General features: G+C 38.9%; 1 protein-coding gene across 1 annotated transcript in view; it reads left to right on the top strand.

Annotated features, from left to right (window-relative positions):
- The window catches only part of GIPC2 (GIPC PDZ domain containing family member 2), an 84,719-nt gene that overhangs the window by 18,167 nt on the left and 46,020 nt on the right, over positions 1-20,532 (top strand). Inside the window, exons 2-3 of the mRNA XM_066268828.1 lie at positions 491-676; positions 19,882-20,062. Coding sequence (XP_066124925.1) covers positions 491-676; positions 19,882-20,062 — 367 coding nt within the window. The remainder of the gene's footprint in view (positions 1-490; positions 677-19,881; positions 20,063-20,532) is intronic.

Genomic DNA, 20,532 nt, shown 5'->3' with positions numbered 1-20,532 from the left:
GTCTTTCTCTGTGCCTCCTGCCTCTTACTTAATAAAAAAATAAATTAATTTAAAAAATAGATAAGATAATGGATGGAAATTGCTTAACCCAGAGCCTGGCTTATGGAAAACAATACATATTGCCTAATATTGTTGATATAACCTCTTTTTGTTAAATTGTTTATTTTTTCAAATACAATTTACATTCAATGTTATTTTGTATTAGTTTCAGGTGTACAGCATAGTGGCTAGACAATTACATACTCTATAAAGTGTTCCCCTGATACTAGACAGTTACATACCCTATAAAGTGTTCCTCCTAATATTTCCAGCCCCAAACTGGCACCATAGTCACCACACACTATTGACTGTATTTTCTATGCTGTACTTTATTGAGGTAATCTCATACCATAAAATAAGGACAATTTCACTCAAATATTTATTAAGTAAACTAATGACCACAGTGATTACCTAGTAGAAACTGACCCAATTTCTTTTCTTCTCTTTGCAGATCTTATTTTGCACTTTAAACACACCTAAAATTGACATGAAACACCTCTTAGGAGGACACATAGGTCTTGAAGATTTTATATTTGCCCATGTGAAAGGGATCAAGAAAGAAGTGACTGTGTGTAAATCTGAGGATTCACTTGGTCTCGCCATTACAGATAATGGTGCTGGCTATGCTTTTATAACGGTAAGTCTTAAAAAATAACCACAGGGCCTAACAGAAGGCAACATGTATGAAAACCTACCAGGTCAGAGAAAGTTGGAAATGATCTTCAGAGTGAGAGCCAGCTCAGAGGGGATGAATAGATTGCTAATGTTTCATTTAAAAATGTTTTAAGGACATCAATTTTGTTTACCCTTTCCTTGAACTTCTTCTGTTCAAACTTTCCATAGAATTCAGAATTTCCTGAAAGCCTGGCACTGGTGCCTGCTCATTACCCATGTGAGCTCTTGTAGGTCTGTAGCTCATTAACATCTGACGACTTCTGTGCTGATTTTATGTTATTTCCAGGTGTACATATTTTTGACCATCTTATTTACTTCTTTAAAAATGGGCTTCAAGCTTTTCTAAACTATATAATTCCTTTATTAAAGTACAAATAGCAATATAGAGCTGCAAAGGCAAGAGAAGGAAGTTTGAAATAGTATGGAAAAAATGTAAGAATTGAGGAGTGGTAAAACAGAAAGAGATCCATCTCTTAAAATATAACAGTTCCATTATTGTGACAAGTGGTTGTCATAACACTGACTTATCGTGTTCTAGGCACATTACTTACATTTTCTCATTTAATCCTTAGAGTAGTTCTATTTGGATGGTACTATGTTTTTCATTTTTTTTTAAAGATTTTATTTATTGATTATATGGGGAAGAGGGAAGGTGGATGAGAAGTATCAACTCATAGATGCTTCACTTTAGTTGTTCATTGATTGCTTGTTATATGTGCTTTGGGCAAGCCCAGGGTTTTGAACCAGTGACCTCAGCATTTCAGGTCAACTCCTTATCCACTACACAACCACAGGTCAGGTCTGTGTTTTTAATTTTATTTACTTTTCTGTTGAGAGGTAATAAAATTTTAATATACAGCTTAATGAATGTTTATATACTTACACCTGTGTAAGCACTAAACCGAAGAATTTCTTTCTGCCTCCAGAGGCTCCCTTGTGCTCCTTCCCAGTCAATACTCTTCCCACAGAGGAGCCACTATGCTGACCTCTATCACTATAGTTTTCCTTGTTCTTGAACTTCAGATAGGTAGAATTATATATTATAGACTTTACTGTCTGTTTTTTTTTTTTTTTTTTTTTTTTTAGTTTAACGTAAGGTGTGGGATTCATTCATGAGTAGGCACTATTATCAACCTCTCTTTTACAAATGTAGAAAACAGGATCAGGAGGCTTAAGTAGCTTGCTCAAAGTGTTGCAGCTGGACAAATGCAGGATTTGAATCCAAGAGTTCTGACTCTCGAGCTGGCTGTCCTGCTACTGAGCTAAGAATAAGAGAGAAACTTCATGCAGCAGAGTGTGTTCTTATTGCTTTCTTGTTGTCCGGATCCTTGACTGGCTGATACATTGTCATCACTAAAAAATTGTTTTAGGGAAGTTATCTTCTTAACTGTAAATAGTACCTTATTTAACTTCCCATTTGATGGAATGGCTATTTTTAGCTCTGCAGAAGATATGACTGTGCTTAAACATTGAGTGGGTGACCAAATGGAAAATCTGTGAGCTGGAAAGTCATGTGGGATTATCTGGGGGAAGTTCAGGACATGAGGCACATGCAGCAATGCCTTTCTAATGTCAGCAGGGAAGGGCTTGGAAGTTTTGCAAACATGCCTGGAATTTTTAGATCTTAGTCTCTGATGTTCAGAGCTTGAGCTATTTTTTTATGCCTGCTCAGACATGCGCCTCAGAGCACTAGTCACTGTCCCTGCAGATACAGAGAACAGGGTGCAAAGAGAAGAGGTGCTTAAACCAGATTGCCTACACATAGTTCAACTTAGAAGAGAAATGAGTATTATACTGTGTACATGGTTAGCAGGATTTTTAAAAAATTGAGGGGGGATGCCTGACCAGGCAGTGTCGCAGTGGATAGAGCGTTGGACTGAGAAGTGGAGGACCCAGGTTTGAAACCCTGAGGTCGCTGGCTTGAGCATGGGCTCATCTGCCTTGAGCGTGGGATCATAGACATGACCCCATGGTCACTGGCTTGAGCCCAAAGGTTGTTAGCTTGAAGCCCAAGGTCACTGGCTTGAGCCCAAGGTTGCTGGCTTGAGCAAGGGTCACTTGCTCTTCTGTAGCCCCCTGTCAAGGCACATATGAGAAAGCAATCAATGAACAAGCAATCTACGAACAACTAAGATGCCTCAATGAAGAATTGATTCTTCTCATCTCTCTCCCTTCCTGTCTGTCTGTTCCTATCTGCCCCTCTCTCTGACTCTCTCTGTCTCTATCAAAAAACAAAAATTGGAGAAATTTCAAATGTATTGAAAGAATGTAATAATTACATAAAGAACTTCCATAAAGCCCTTTACTCAGATCTCCAGTTTCTACCAATACTACATGTACTTTCTTCTTCTCTCTCACATGCATGTATTTATGTATATATCCATATAGGCATATATATAAAATTTCCCCTGAACCATTTAAAAAAAGTAGATTGTATGTATCATGTCTTTATGCCTTCATATTTCAGAATGTTACTTAGAACAAAGATGTTCTCTTATATATAACTATAATACAACTCTGAAATTAAGAAAATCTGTCAGTGCCTGACCTGTGGTGATGCAGTGGATAAAGCATCGGCCTGGAATGCTGAGGTTGTGGGTTTGAAACCCTGGGCTTGCCTGGTCAATGTACACATGGGAGTTGATGCTTCCTGCTCCTGCTCCCCCTACTCTCTCTCTCCCCTCCCTCTAAAATGAATAAATAAATTCTAAAAAAAAAAGAAAGAAAAAATCTGTCAGTGATACCATGCTTTTAAACTAATGTGTTCATATTACAATTTTATCAGTTGTCCTAATAATTTCCACTATAGCATTTCCTCCTGGTGTAGGTCCAATATGGGATCATGTTTTCATTCAGTTGTCGTGTCATTTTAGTCATCTCCATTCTAAAAAGATCTCTCAGCCTTAATAGAATATCCCTCAATTTGCGCGTTTCTGATTTTTCCTCATGTTGAAACAGGATATGCATTTTGGGCAGGAAAATCAGATAAGGACATTGTGTCCTCAGTGCACTCCATCAGAAGGTGTGTTATGGTCCTGGCTGGTTTGCTCAGTGGTAGAGCATCAGCTGGGCATGTGGAAGTCCTGGGTTTGATTCTCATTTGGAGCACAAAGGAGAAGTCACCATCTGCTTTTCTTCCCCTCCCGCTCTCCCTTCTCGCTCGCTCTCTCTTCCCCTCCTGCAGCCATGGCTTGATTGATTTGAGCGTGTTTGCTCAGACCCTGATGATGGATGGCTTCATGGAGCCTCTGCCTCAGGCACTAAAAATAACTCTGTTGTGAGCATGGCCCCAGATGGCAGAGCATTGGCTGCAGACAGGTTGGCAGGTGGATCCTGGTTGGGACGCATGCGGGAGTCTGTCTATCTCCCCTTCTCACATGTAAAAAAAAAAGGGAATGTGCATTATGATAGTTTGTCTTGTTTATGGTGTTAATTTTGGTCACTGTCTAAGGTAGTGTCTGCCAGCCTTATTCACTGCAGAGTTGTATTTTCCTTTACAGCAATATGTGCAGAGATACTTTGAGATTATGAAAATATCCAATTCTCTTACTTGTACCCCACACATTTTGCATCTATTGGAAAGTCTTGCCTGAATCAGCCTTTACCATAATGGTTGCAAAATAACAGTTTTTTTTTTCCTGAAGTGAGAAGCTGGGAGGCAGAGAGACAGACTCCCGCATGCGCCTGACTGAGATACACCCGGCATACCCACCAGGGGGCGATGCTTTGCCCATCTGGGGCATTGCTCCATTGCAACCGGAGCCATTCTAGCACCTGAGGTAGAGGCCATGTAGCCATCCTCAGCATACGGTCCAACTTTGCTCCAGTGGAGCCTTGGCTGCAGGAAGGGAAGAGAGATACAGAGAGAAAGGAGAGGGAGAAGGGTGGAGAAGCATATGGATGCTTCTCCTGTGTTCCCTGGCCGGGAATCGAACCTGGGATTTCCACACGCCAGGCCGATGTTCTACCACTGAGCCAATTGGCCAGGGCTAAATGACAATTTTTCTAATTCTATCGTTCTTTATAAATTTCTTTAAAAAAACAGTTTATCAAAAAAAGTACTCCACTTATTTATACATTTGCTTATCTATTTTCAGCATGGACACATGATTTCTTATTTTATTAAATTGGTTATGGTTCATTACCATTGTTTATTTATTTTTATTTTTTTGTATTTTTCTGAAGTTGGAAATGAGGAGGCAGTCAGACAGACTCCCGCATGCGCCCGACTGGGATCCACCTGGCATGCCCACCAGGGGGCGATGCTCTGCCCATCTGGGGTATTGTTCTGTTGCAACCAGGGCCATTCTAGCGCTTGAGGCAGAGGCCATGCAGCCATTCTCAGCGCCCGGGCCATCTTTTGCTCCAATGGAGCCTTGGCTGAGGGAGGGGAAGAGAGAGACAGAGAGGAAGGAGAGGGGGAGGAGTGGAGAAGCAGATGGGCGCTTTTCTTGTGTGCCCTGGCCGGGAATCAAACCCGGGACTCCTGCACACCAGGCCGACGCTCTACCACTGAGCCAACCGGCCAGGGCCCCATTGTTTATTTTGATGTTGAAGTTTTCTGAGAGTGCCTGCAGGGGGCCCTTTGTGCTTTTGACAGGCTCCTATCATCTCACTGAGCAGTTCCTTCCTTTTTGGCACAACGGGATGTTCTAGTCTCATCTCAACTTACATCTTCTTTTCCCCAGTTCTGGAATCAACCCTTTCTTCCAGGAGCTCTTGATTTTATAATGAGGACTGATATTTCCAAATCAAGAGCTGGATGCTAGTTGAATTCATTCATTACTAATAGATACTTTGTTTCTTGGTCTTTTCAATGACAGGGTTAAAAAACATGCATCTCAGAAATTGTGAATTTATTATTATGCTTTCAGTTATAACCCTGCCCTACAGGGTATTTCTTGGCTTCCCCATAGTTTACTTTCCCAAATCATTGAACTACTTACTCATTTGCTTATTCCTATAATAACAAAAAAATAGTTTTTTAAATATATCTTTTATTTATTTGCAAATTAAATTAATGAGATGACATTGATCCATAGAGTACATAGGTTTCAGGTCAACATTTCTATAGCATTTGAACTGTTGATCGTGTTGTGTACCCATCACTGAAAGTCAAACCATTTTCCATTGCTGTACAGTATATTTGTTCCTCATTACTGTCCCTCTCCCCAACTCCACAAAATAGTTTTAGAACTGCTATATCTGTCCTATGAAAAATAAACCTATTAAGAAGCGTTCAAGATTTGTATGCATTTTGTCTTTAAACTAAATACACGCATATAATTAAAGTATTCTATTAAAAAATTGCTTGGAATAGATTTCTCTTGCTCCCCCCACTCCCATAATTGTGATTCATTTGAAATATTGGTTTTTTTTTTTTTAATGAGAGAGAAAGAGAGAGAAACAGACAGACAGGAAGGTAGAGAGATGAGAAGCATCAACTCATAGTTGTGACACCTTAGTTGTTCATTGATTGCTTTCTCATATGTGTCTTGACCGGGGGTGGGGAGGGCCCAGCTGAACCAGTGATCCCTTGCTCAAGCCAGGACCTTGGGCCCAAGCCAGCGACCTTAGGCTTCAAGCCATTGATCTTTGGGCTCAAGCCAGCAACTATGGGGTTGTGTTTATGACCTAATGCTCAAGCTGGCGACTCCATTCTAAAGTTGGATGAGCTTGCACTCAAGCCAGTGACCTCAGGGTTTTGAACTTGGGTGCTTAGCTTCCCAAGTCGACACTCTATCCACTGTACCACTGCCTGGTCAGGTTTGAAATACAGGCTCTGGCTGGTGGCTCAATGGATAGAGCAATTGGCCCAGGTATGGACGTCCTGTGTTCGATCCTCTGGTCAGGGCGCACAGGAGAGCAACCAACTGCTTCTTTCCTGCTCCTTCTTCTCTTCTCATAGTCAGTGGCTTGATTGGTTTGAGCGTGGACCTGGGTGCCAAGGATGGCTCAGTTGGTCCAAGTACATTTCAGCCTTACTTGCAAAAATAGCTCGCTTGAGCCTTACCTGTGTTGATGCAGTTGAAAATGCATTGACCTGGAATGTTGAGGTCACCAGTTCAAAATTCCAGGCTTGCTTAGTCAAGGCACATATGAGAAACAACTACTATGAGTTGATGCTTTCTGTGTCTCCCTAAACCTTTCTCTCTCTTCTTTCTAAAAATCAATAAATAAAATCTTTAAAATAGCTTGGTAGATGTGAGTATCAGCCCCAGATGGGGATTGCCAGGGGGTTCCTGGTTGGGGTGCTTGTGGGAGTCTTTCTCTCTTTCTCCCCTCCTCTCACTTGAAAAAAAAGAAAAAAGAAAGGAAATACTGTTGAATCCAATTGCTTCTCTGAACTGAGTTTGATATTCCTGTCATTCTTGTTGACTTATTTTGTTTTGCATGTATAAATTATTAACATAATTCAAGTCAAAACTATGTAAAAAGATAAATTCAGAGATGTGTTACTCTTTCCTCTATCTCTTCTATTTCATTACTTGTTTCCCCAACTCCTTGGAAGCAATCATTTCCTTAATTTCTGGCTTACCATTCCAATTTCTTTTTTCTAAGATAAGCAGGAAAAAATGAGACTTTTCAAGAGTTTGGCATGGTCCCTGCACAAGCATGACATGCAGCTTTCCTTGCATAGTTCTGGTTTTAGTGAATGTGTGCTGAACTGAGTACTTATTCTGCTTCTGCAGTGGCTGAAAGTAGGTGTAGGTTGAAGTGAGAGTAGGCAGTGTGGTAGGGCCTCATGCGAGGGCACGGCAAGGAGGGAGGATTCCACAATTAGGCAGGCAGTGCAGCGGAATGCGTGGGAGCTTGCTTTAGAGTCAGACAGGCCTGCTTCCATTCTGTGTTCAAACACTTATTAACTTGCTGTGTGACCTTGGACAGTCATTAAACCTCTCTGTGCCTTCTTTCAAGTGGGAACATTTGCAACTACTATTTGGGTAAAAAATGATGACACATATGAAATGTTTTACAATAATTATAATTGATAGCTAATACTTAAACAATAGCAGCAATAACAAATCACATAATTAGGAAATGAGATTAATGCAGAGAAATGTAGTTAGTAGTACTGGATGGTCTTCACAGATGAATCTCTTCAGTTGAAAGGATAATAGACTTAAACACTTACGATTTTAGTATTCAAGTCTCAACATTTCTCAAGAAAAGTATGTGTCAATCAGAAAATTGAGTATATTAAATAACAAAATCTATAAATTCCTATAACATTTAAGACTGACACTGGCAAACATTTTCTATAAAGGGCCAGATAGTAAATATTTTAGGCTTTGTTGTAATTTTAGGTCATACTGCCGTGAACCAGCGTGACTAGTAATTCCAGATCCTGAGGGAGAATGATGCGGAATGAAGAAAATAAACTTGAAGAGAAATAAAATGGGATTGGGAGGCCTCTGTAAGCTGGTGGCAAGAACAGAGAGAGCTCTCCACTCCCAACCCAGCTTTATTTATAGAGCAGAGAGAGTCATTAGCGAATCAATGATATCTCTGATCACATTTCCAAGGCAACCCAAGAATTCTCCCAAGTGCAGAAAACCCCCATCATACATAACATCTTAACTTTAGAAAACAAAGAATAAAAAAAAACGACCTCCAGTCTCTCCAAGGGACATAGAGGATAGGACAATTACAAACAATCCAGCATCACAGCTAACATGGATGTGTGGAGAAAAATTTAGCCTTTAGCAACTTAACCAAGCAAGTGAGGTGGGGGATTGGGCAGATTGTCAGTTTACTGCCAGTCCCCCACACCTGTCCCCCAAATATCTAAAACACAAAGACCCTGTCGGCTTTCAGTCCCCAACATATACAATCTCTGTTGCAACTAATCATCTCAGCCATTGCAGCACAGACACAGTTATTATTCAATACTTGAATGATGAGAATTAATTTAGTCTCAGTTAAGTAAAACTTTATTTGTGGGTATTGCAATTTGAATGTAGTATAATTTTCACATGTCACAATTATTCTGCCCCTGAACAATCATTTAAAAAGGTAAAAGTCACTTATTACTCATGAGCTGTGTAGAAATAAGTAACTGTATGAGCCATTGTTTGCTGATCTCTAGTGTAAGAGAAAACTTCTACTTTGGTTCAAAAGAGAAATAAGGGCTTATAACATGTGATTAAGAAATGAGTCTATATTGACTTAAAAAAGCTAAATTTATTTTGAATTAAGTGATTTATAAATAACCTCAAAACTATCATTCTCAGCCCTGGCCGGTTGGCTCAGTGGTAGAGCGTCGGCCTGGCATGCAGAAGTCCCAGGTTTGATTCCTGGCCAGGGCACACAGGAGAAGCGCCCATCTGCTTCTCCACCCCTCCCCCTCTCCTTCCTCTCTGTCTCTCTCTTCCCCTCCCACAGCGAGACTCCATTGGAGCAAAGATGGCCTGGGCGCTGGGGATGGCTCCTTGGCCTCTGCCCCAGGCGCTAGAATGGCTCTGGTCACGACAGAGTGACGCCCCGGAGGGGCAGAGTATCGCCCCCTGGTGGGCAGAGCGTCGCCCCCTGGTGGGCGTGCCGGGTGGATCCCGGTTGGGCGCATGCGGGAGTCTGTCTGACTGTCTCTCCCCATTTCCAGCTTCAGAAAAATACAAAACAAACAAACAAACAAAAAAACCCAAACAAACAAAAAAAAACTATCATTCTCAGATTACTCTCTTTTAGAAATCTTTATGATATGGGGTACTTTTACTTTAATAAAACAAAGTTAATCACACTTTAGCATGATGTTTATTCTGAGAAATATGGTACTTACATATTTCTAACATTTAATTATTTAAATTTTCAGAACTAATAAACAGTAAGGTGGGAAATACTCAAGTTCAAGAGGATAGAAGATTGTAGGATGGAAGCTAGGGTCTGTGAGAGGAGGCATGTAGAGACAGAACAGAAGTGGTGATTTGAAAAAATAGACAAATGTTTGAGATCAGGAAGCCATGATTAGATGAAGAACAGCATTAGTAGACGTAAGCAAAAGTAATGTGGAAAGGAAAGTGGTTCCAGGTGACCCATTTCCAGACATATCTCCAGCTCCAATCAGCGCAACAAGACACAGCTGAAAATAAGAAGTGGGGAGGAGGGGGAGTAACTCAGGTCTCCATGGAGATCTGAGATACACCTCCCCCTACTGAAGTTGAGAAAACACCCCGCCTCTGGGAGAGAGTAATAGGTGGATCAGGCCTTCAGAGTCTCAGGTTACACCCACCGCATTCCTGGATAGTTTCAAATAAGCCCCCTGCTGAGATCAGTAAACAAGACTACCAACATGTTAAGAAAACTGAGAAGAAAACAAACAAATCAAGACTTCAAAGCAGCTCTACTAGAAAAGCCAAATCCTACAGTGGATTACAAATAACAGCTGATGTCAACCCAAGAATACCTAGAAATAACACAACTGAAAATTGGAGGCAGACAACACCACACTTAGACACAACTAGCTCTACAAACAACACACCCAAACACAGAGACATAATGAGAAGACAGAGAAGTGCAATCCAAATGAAACTACAAGAGAAACCTCCAGGAAGTGAACTGAGTAATATGGAAATAACCAAACTTCCAGATACAGAGTTTAGAATAATGATTGTTAGGATGCTTAGAAATCTTAGAACAACAATGGATGGTCACCTAAATAAAAGGATAGCAAGTATAAAAAAAAATTAAAATATTAAAAAAGAATCAGTCATAGGTTACAAGTACAATATCATAAAGGAAGACCACAATAGAAGGAATTAAAATCAGGATGGATGAAGCTGAGGATTGAATCAGTAAGTTAGAAAACATGATAAATGAAGGCACAGAAGCAGAGCAAAAAAAAAAAGAGAGAGACTCAAAATGTCTGAGGTAACTCTAAGAGAGCTCTGTGATAACATGAAGAAAAATAACATTTGCATCAGAGGGGTTCCTAAAGAAGAAGAGAAAGAACAAGGGATAGAAACTTTATTCAATGAAGTCATAGCTGAAAACCTCCCTAAATTCATGCTAGCAAGAATTTCACAAGTTCAAGAAGCACAGAGAACTGCATTAAAGAGAAACCCAAAAAGACCTACACCAAGACACATCAGAATTAAAATACCAAAGCTAAGTGATAAAGAGAAAATATTAAAAGCTGCTAGAGGAAAAAAAGGCTATCACCTACAAAGGAGCCCCCATAAAGATGACACCTGACTTCTCAACAGAAACACTTGAGGCCATAAGGGAATGGCAAGAAATATTAAAAGTAATGCAGAACAAGAGCCTACAACCAAGACTACTTTATCCAGCAAGGCTATCATTTAAAATTGAAGGAGAAATAAAAAGCTTCCCAGACAAAACAACAACAAGGAATTCAAACCAATGCTATAGGAAATGTTAAGGGCCTACTGTAAACAGATCAAAGTGGGAAAAGAATATAGCAAAAGAGGAATACAGCTTTAAAGAATAAAGTGGCAATAAACAACTACATATCAATAATAACCTTTAATGTAAATATATTAAATGATCCAATCAAAAGACATAGGGTAGCTGCATGGATAAGAAAACAGGACCTTTACATATGTTGTCTACAAGAGACACACCTTAAAACAAAAGATGTACATAGACTGAAGGTAAAACGATGGAAAAAATATTTCATGCAAATGGAAATGAAAAAAAAGTTGGGATAGCAATACTTATATCAGACAAAATGGACTTTAAAACAAAGGCTATAGTAAGGATAAAGAAGGCCACTACATAATGTAAGGGGAGCAATCCAACAGGAAGATATAACCATTACAAATATCTACACACCTAATATAGGAGCACCTAAATATATAAAGCAGACTTTGATGGATATAAAGGGCGAGATCAACAGCAATACTATAATAGCAGGGGATTTCAATACCCCATGAACATTAACATCACTAGATAGATCCTCAAGAAAAAAAATTAACTAAGAAACAGCAGACTTACAGGACACACTAGATCAACTGGATTTTGTAGATATCTTCAGAATTTTTCACCTTAAAGCAGCAGAATATACATTCTTTTCAAGTGTTCATGGTACATTCTCTAGGATAGACCACATATTAGGGCACAAAAGTGGTCTCAACAAATTTAAGAAGACTGAAATCATATCAAGCATTTTCTCTGATCACAATGGCATGAAACTAGAAATCAACCACAACAGAAAAACTCAAAAATTCTCAAACACATGGAAACTAAATAGCAGATTGTTAAATAACGACTGGATTAATATTTAGATCAAAGAAGAAATAAAAAAATTCCTAGAAACAAATGATAATGAGTATACAACAACTCAAAATTTATGGGACACAGCAAAAGCAGTACTGAGAAGGAAGTTCATAGCACTACAGGCATACTTTAAGAAACTAGAAAAAGCTCAAATAACTTAACCCTGCATCTAAAAGAAGTAGAAAAAGAACAGGAAGTAAAACCCAGAGGTAGTAGAAGGAAGGAAATAATAAAGATCAGAGTGGAAATAAATGACATAGAGGCTAAAGAAACAATACAGAGGATCAATGAAACTAGGAGCTGGTTCTTTGAAAAGGTAAACATGATTGATGAACCTTTAACTAGACTCACCAAGAAAAAGAGAGAGAGGACTCAAATAAATAAAATTAGAAATGAGAGTGGAGAAATAACAACTGACACAACAAAATATTGTAAGAAAATACTATGAAAAACTGTATGCCAAAAAACTAGACAACCTAGATGAAATGGATAAATTCCTTGAAACATACAGTCTTCCAAAAATCAATCTGGAAGAATCAGAAAACCTAAACAGACCGATTACAACAAATGAGATCAAAACAGTTATCAAAAAACTCCCAACAAAGAAAAGTCCTGGGCCTGATGGCTTCACAAGTGAGTTCTACCATATATTCAAAGAACTAACTCCTATCCTTGTTAAGTTATTTCAGATAATTCAAGAAGAATGAAGATTTCCAAGCTCCTTTTATGAGGCGAGCATAATTCTGATTTTAAAACCAGTCAAAGACAACACAAAGAAAAAATTATAGGCCAATATCTCTGATGAATATAGATGCTAAAATCCTCAACAAAATATTAGCAAACCAGTTCCAGCAATATATGAAAAAAAAATCATACACCATGATCAAGTGGCATTTATCCTTGGGAGGCAAGGCTGGTACAATATTTGCAAATCAATCAATGAGATTCATCACATAAACAAAAGGAAGGAGAAGAACCACATGATAATTTCAATAGATGCAGAAAGAGCATTTGGTAACATTTAGCGCCCATTCATGATCAAAACTCTCAGCAAAGTGGGAATACAGGGAACATATCTCAACATAATAAAGGCCATTTATGACAAACCCACAGCCAACATCATAGTCAATGGGCAAAAATTAAAAGCAATCCCCTTAAGATCAGGAACAAGGCAAGGGTGCCTCCTTTCACCGCTCTTCTTCAACATAGTTCTGGAAGTCCTAGCCACAGCAATCAGACAAGAAAAAAAATAAAAGGCATACAAATTGGAAAAGAAGAAGTAAAACTATCATTATTTGCCAATGATATGATATTGTATATAGAAAACCCTAAAGTCTCAGTCAAAAAACTACTAGACCTGATAAATGAATTCAGCAAAGTGGCAGGGTATAAAATTAATACATAGAAATCTGAGGCATTTTCTATGCACCAACAATGAACTGTCTGAAAGAGAAATTAAGGAAACAATCCCCTTCACTATTGCAACCAGTAAAATAAAGTACCTAGGAGTAAATTTAACCAAGGAGATTATAAAGACTTGTACTCGGAAAATTATAAAACATTGAAAAAAGAAATCAAGGAAGATACAAACAAGTGGAAGCATATGCCGTGCTCATGGTTAGGAAGAATAAACATCATTAAAATGTCTATATTACCCAAAGCAATTTATAAATTCAACCCAATACCAATTAAAATACCAATGACATACTTCAAAGATATAGAACACATATTCCAAAAATTTATATGGAACCAAAAAGAACATGAATAGCCTCAGCAATCTTGAAAAGGAAGAATAAAGTGGGAGGTATCACACTTCCTGATATCAAGTTATACTACAAGGTCATTGTACTCAGAATAGCCTGGTACTGGCATATGAACAGGCATATAGATCAATGGAACAGAATAGAGAACCCCGAAATAAACCCACAGCTTTATGGACAACTGATATTTGAGAAAGGAGGTAAGAGCATACAGTGAAGTAAAGACAGCCTCTTTAATAAGTGGTGTTTGGAAAATTGGACATCTACCTGCAAAAAAATGAAACTAGACCACCAACTTACACCATTCACAAAAATCAACTCAAAATGGATAAAAGACTTAAATGTAAGCCGTGAAACCATAAATGTCTTAGAAGAAAACAGGCAGTAAGCTCTCCGACATCTCTCGCAGAGATATATTTGCTGATTTATCTCCACGGGCAAGTGAAATAAAAGACAAGATAAACAAATGGGACTACAGCAAACAAAAACTTTTGCACAACTAAAGACAATAAGAACAGAATAAAAAGACAAACTACACAATGGGAGAACATATTTGACAATACGTCTGATAAGTGGTTAATAACCAAAATTTATAAATAACTTGTAAAACTCAACACCAGGAAGACAAACAATCCAATCAAAAAATGGGCAAAAGAGTCACTGGCTGGTTGGCTCAGTGGTAGAGCGTTGCCTGGCGTGCAGGAGTCCCGGGTTCAATTCCTGGCCAGGGCACACAGGAGAAGCGCCCATCTGCTTCTCCACCCCTCCCCCTCTCCTTCCTTTCTGTCTCTCTGTTCCCCTCCCGCAGCCAAGGCTCCATTGGAGCAAAGTTGACCCGGACGCTGAATATGGCTCCATGGCCTCTGCCTCAGGCGCTAGGAATAGTTCTGGTTGCAACAGAGCAAGGCCCCCGATGGGCAGAGCATCCCCCCCGGTGGGCATGCCGGGTTGATCTTGGTCAGGCGCATGTGGGAGTCTGTCTGACTGCCTCCCCGTTTACAACTTTAGAAAAAATACAAAAAATAAAAATGGGCAAAAGAAATGAATAGACACTTCTCCAAAGAAGACATACAGATGGCCAATAGGCATATGAAAAAATGCTCAGCGTCAATAATCATTAGAGAAATGCAAATTGAAACCACAATGAGATATCACCTCACACCAGTCAGAATGGCACTCATCAACAAAACAACAACACAGAATAAGTGTTGGTGAGGATGTGGAGAAAAGGGAACCCTCCTGCACTGCTGGTGGGAATGCAGACTGGTGCAGCCACTATGGAAAACAGTGTGGAGATTCCTCAGAAATTTAAAAATCATACTGCCTTTTGACCCAGCTATTCCACTTTTAGGAATGTACCCTAAGAACAGCATAGAACTGTTCCAATATTAGAAATGCACCCCCATGTTTATGGCAGCATTGTTCACAATAGTGAAGATCTGGAAACAGCCCAAGTGTCCATCAGAGGACGAGTGGATTAAAAAGCTTTGGTACATATATACTATGGAATACTACTCAGCCATAAGAAATGATGACATCGAATTAGTTACAACAACATTAATAGACCTTGTTAACATTATACTGAGTGAAATAAGTAAATCAGAAAAAGCTAAGAACTATATGATTTCATACATAGATGGGACATAAAAATGAGACTCAGAGACATGGACAAGAGTGTGGGGGTTACAGCTGGGGTGTGGGGGAGAGGGAGAAGTGGAGGAAGGAGAGGGAGGAGGTTGGGAGAGGGGAGGGGCACAAAGAAAACCATATAGAAGGTGATGGAAGACAGTTTGACTTTGGATGAGGGGTATGCAACATAATTACATGTCAAAATAACCTGGAGATGTTTTCTCTAAACATATGTACCCTGATTTATCAATGTCACCTCATTAAAATTAATAAAAAAAATTAACACTTAGAAAGAAAGTAATGTGGAAAGGTAAAGGTTGCCAAAAAACATTTTAGAGTTCAAAGGTGATAGGTCATTCTCTCCCCCAGCTTTACTGAGATATAATTGATGTATAACATTGTGTATGTTTAAGGTGTAGAGCATATTATATTGATTTGATACACTGATATATTACAAAATGATCACCAAAGCGATAGGTCATTTTGGACAGCTGTAATCATAAACTCCACTCTTGGGGTCACCACATCTACCTTTCCTTTCTTTCTTTTCTTTTTCTTTTTTTGTTAAACTAGCTATTTTATCTTGGGTTAGTTAGATCTGTCTGACTCCGAGTGTTTTGTGGAAAGAACATGAAATTTTATATTGATATCACCTCCATTTGAAACCCAATTCTGTTTATTAGCTGTATCATTTTGTTTTCTTTATTTATTTTTTAGATTTTATTTATTCATTTTTAAAGAGAAGGGAGCGAGAGAGAAAGAGAGGGAAGGGGGGAGGGGCAGGAAGCAACAACTCCCATATGTGCCTTGACCAGGCAAGTCCAGGGTTTCGAACTGGTGACCTCAATGTTCCAGGTTGATGCTTTATCCACTGCGCCACCACAGGTCAGACTTAGCTGTGTCATTTTGGTTGAGCCATGCTTCATTGTGCTTTGGTTTCTTTGTTCACTAATGGAATATTAAATATTCCTCTCATTGGCTTGTTGTGAGGACTAAATGAAATCATTATTTACAACTGTTATATGAATGTTTGTTTTTATGAACATGGTTTGAGGACAGTGTTTGGAGGGTCAGCAGCACAGATCTCAAAGTTGCTGACCTTGGTGTTGGAGCCTGCAGCACAAAAGCTTTGAATCTGATGCCTAGGACGTTGGGGAGGGCAGGATGCCACCCCAGAGTTTTGCTCTCTGTGAGGAGTTCTGTAAACATAGGTGATGAAATAATGGACTATACTGTAGTAATTGTCTGAAGTGGTTGGGAATCTCAAGTTTAATAATGCTGTAAATCTCCATTTTCCAAAAAATATATAATGCCTTCTTTGCTTTTTTCAGCATCAACCTTGAAAGTCAGGTGAAAGTTCTGTGTTATAGAGAAGGATAGTGACTGACTTGGTGATTGTAAATATAGAATTAATAACCTGTTTTGTTTTTCCATCTTAGTCCTTGTGCCCATGTAGCAATTTTAGCAATATTATTAATCTAATTACGGTGTGGTTAGCAAAGTATATTAGATTTCAGAAATTTGTCTCAATTGCCACCTCATTCTCTATCAACTTAGGAAGCTAAGGCTCAGGTAATCTAAAAGATATATACTCAGTGTCTCCCACTTTGCTTCTCTATCTGGTTCACCTTATGGTGCTCTTCTCCAAGTTTCTTATGCTGACTTTCCTGTCTCTTCATCCCAGATCCTTATGTGCTGCCCTGAGGATTACAGAGGCTTTCACGTTCCTCTTGCCCACCTGGATTCTCACCTGCTGCCTGCTGCCTTCTGGGAACTGCCTTTCCTCCCTCTGTCTGGGCACACTCTTCTGGTGACTTCTGGGGCTCCTCACAGGCCCAGGTGGCCCTAGATTTCTGTTACTCTGTCCTTTATCCTTTAATTTACTGGTAAGATCATGCATGTCTTTAAAGTCTTTCATTTAATTAGCTTTATATAGTGCTTATTTTTAGTAATATTATAAAAATGTCTTAAATAAAAAATATGTGAAACTGAAATTTGTATGGTATAATTGATTGATGAAAAACAGGTACAGAATGTATCAAGAACCAACTTAGAGTACAAATTAAGAAGAGGCCCTAGCTGGGTGGCTCAGTGGATAAAGTGTCATCTTGGGACGCCACAGTCGCAGGTTCGATTCTCAGGCAGGGCACATGTGAGAAGCAAACAACGAGTAAATAACTAAATGGAACAAGTATGTGGAACAGTCAGTCAATGCTTCTCTCTCTCTCCCTCTCTGCCCTCTTTCAAAAAGTTTAAAAAATTAAGAAGTCAAAATTGTAGGTTTTCACAGTCTCTGATGGTGTCATAATGGTTAGGTGACAGAATAGTAGAGATTTTTTTCTTTGTTTCTAAATTTAGATTCTAGTGTTCTGTTTAATCTTGCTTATGTTTCTATGAGCAGAGAGTATCACGGTTAGCTTTGTTTCTGTAGCTTGTAAGGTTAGTGGGGACTTATAAAAAACAGTGCCAGTTAAATCATAAAATTTTTTATTTCTTTGCTTATAATTTACTATTTGTAATGCTAACCTTTTGTTTTTTGAGTTGGCATGTTTGTGTCATTGGCATAAAGCACGATAATAATTACTATTACAACCTGACCTGTGGTGGCGCAGTAGATGAAGCGTTGACCTGGAAATGCTGAGGTCGCTGGTTTGAAACCCTGGGCTTGCCTGGTCAAGGCACATATGGGAGTTGATGCTTCCAGCTCCTCCCCCCTTCTCTCTCTCCTCTCTCTCTCCCTCTCTGTCTCTCTCTCTCCCCTTCTCTCTCCTCTCTATAATGAATAAAAAAAAAATTTTTTTAAAAAAAGAAAATTTAATAAAAAAAATAAAAAAATAAATAAAAAAAATAATTACTATTACAATGAACATAGCAGTGTTTTTAAAATTTTAATGTAAAAAAAAAATCCCATGGCGAGTTTTGGAATATTAGTAATAAAATTTAAGAAGTAAAAATGCCCTTCCTTCCCAGGTTAGTCTTTTACCACTTTTATTTTCTTTTGGCAATATTATGAAGGTGTTGGGGCACATGAGATCAGTTTTTCTCTTAACTGTTAACTCTGGGACACAGTGATTCATCAGCCTGCTGACTCAGGTGCTGTTCTTCCCCTGGCAAGAGTGGGGAATACACCTGCTTTGATCCTGTCATTCCCATGAGGGCTTTGTGACACCTGCGAGGCACTGTGACCTCCATTTGGCCCCATTCCCTACCCCTGTGGAGGAACTGGTGTATCCTGTGCGGGGTATTACTTGTGCGGTTTTCTGGAGTTTCTTTCCTAAAATCCCATCAGAAATTCTTAGTGCTAGCTCAGGGGGCCTTAGGCCTCATTTTGAGACTGCAATACAGATGTAGTGTATACAAGTAAGAGAGATTTTTAAAAACTCAATCAGAAAATTGCCACTGGGTCCTGAGTTCTCCTTACTTAAATTATACCAATGAAAAATGATAGTATAAAATCATTTTTATTGGCTCTCCAAAGAGTAACCATACTCATCTTTTATTAGGTATCAATTATAGATTTAAAAAAAGTGTTGATTGATTTTAGAGGAGGAGAGGGAGGGAGAGAGATATATATACCGATTTGTTATTTCACTTATTTATGCATTCTTGAATGTGCCTGCCTGGAGATCAAACCCAGAACCCTGGCGTATGGAGGCGATGGTCTCAACTGAGCTACCCTGCAAGGGCAGATATCAATTTTCTTAGCTAAGGTTTCACCAAGTCTTGACTTACTGCATTTGTAACTAAGGTTTAGAAAAAATACTGTACAGCTAGAATCAACCAGTGAGTACAAGAATAAGTGGAACAACAAATTGATGTTTCTCTCTTTCTGTAAAAAATCAATCATATTATATATATAATATATATATTACACAGACACACACACACACAGACACACACACACACACACACATACACACATAAAGCCAGTAGAAAAAGTTCAGGCTCCATAATGGGTTTTATGTTGAAATGATTCAATTATCATTGATGGAGGGACTTGCTTCTGCTGGCATTGTGTTAGTGTTAGGTACAGGGCATACAGTGTTGAATAAGACCATCTCCATCCCCACAGATACTACAGTTCAGCAATGGAGCCTGAGGTAAATGAACAATTGCACTGTGGTGGTGTTGAAGCTGGCAAATTATTTGACCTTCCTAAACCTCATTTGTCCTGATCTGTGACATGAGATTCTCATTAAGGATGTTACAATGAAATGATATAGTAAATATACAAAAAGCAAAAAGCACTGTAGAAGCCTGAGAGTGGTACCTTCCCTAATCTCGGGGTAGTGAGCTAGGGGAGATGTCAGAAAAAGCTTCCCAGAGGAGGTGGTGACTGTGATGGAGCTGAATTCTGAATGATAGGAACAAGAAGAATAATTGAAGGTTAGATGTCTGTCTTTTGTTGGTTAGTCTTCCATGTTTAACAGAGCATTAAACTGCATTGTTAATACATATGTTAATATATTGTATATAATGCCTTAAGGTCATGCAAAGAGATGTTTCATTGTTTGATTTTATATTATCTTTAATTTTCTTTCAGAGAATTAAAGAAGGCAGTCTAATTGACTCAGTTAAAACAATCTGTGTGGGAGATCATATTGAATCCATAAATGGAGAAAACATTGTTGGGTGGCGTCATTTTGCTGTTGCTCAGAAGTTAAAGCAATTAAAAAAGGAGGAAACCTTTACCATGGGATTAATAGAACCTAAGAAGGCATTTGGTAAGTTGGTTTTATATGTGTGTGTGAAATGTTCCCGTTCCCTGAATTTCCTTTTTTTTAAAAAAAATTATTTCCACTATTTATATCATAGTTATATTTTTCAGGGCTCTTCCTGTGCTGAATTTTTTAAAAAAATTCTTATTTAAAGATATTTTTTTGAGAGCTAGGCGGGGAGAGAGAGATAGGAACACAGGCTGCTCATGTGTGTGCCCTGAACGGAGATTGAACCCGCAACCTTGTTTAGGGATAATGCTCTTTACCGACAGAGCTAACTGGCCCGGGCCTTAACATTTTTTTTCAATTACAGTTTACATCTAACATTATTTTGTCATGTCAGGTGTACTGCATAATGGCTAGGCAGTCATATACTCTACAAAGAGATACATCTCCTGTGTGTCTAGTCTAACTGACTTAGCTTTCTAGGGGAGTGAGTGCTGCAGTGGGGTCCACTTGCTTCTGGTCTGTCAGTG

The sequence above is a fragment of the Saccopteryx bilineata genome, chromosome 3 (genome assembly GCF_036850765.1).
Source record: "Saccopteryx bilineata isolate mSacBil1 chromosome 3, mSacBil1_pri_phased_curated, whole genome shotgun sequence".
Lineage (NCBI taxonomy): Eukaryota > Metazoa > Chordata > Mammalia > Chiroptera > Emballonuridae > Saccopteryx > Saccopteryx bilineata.
This window is presented reverse-complemented; position numbering and strand designations above follow the sequence as displayed.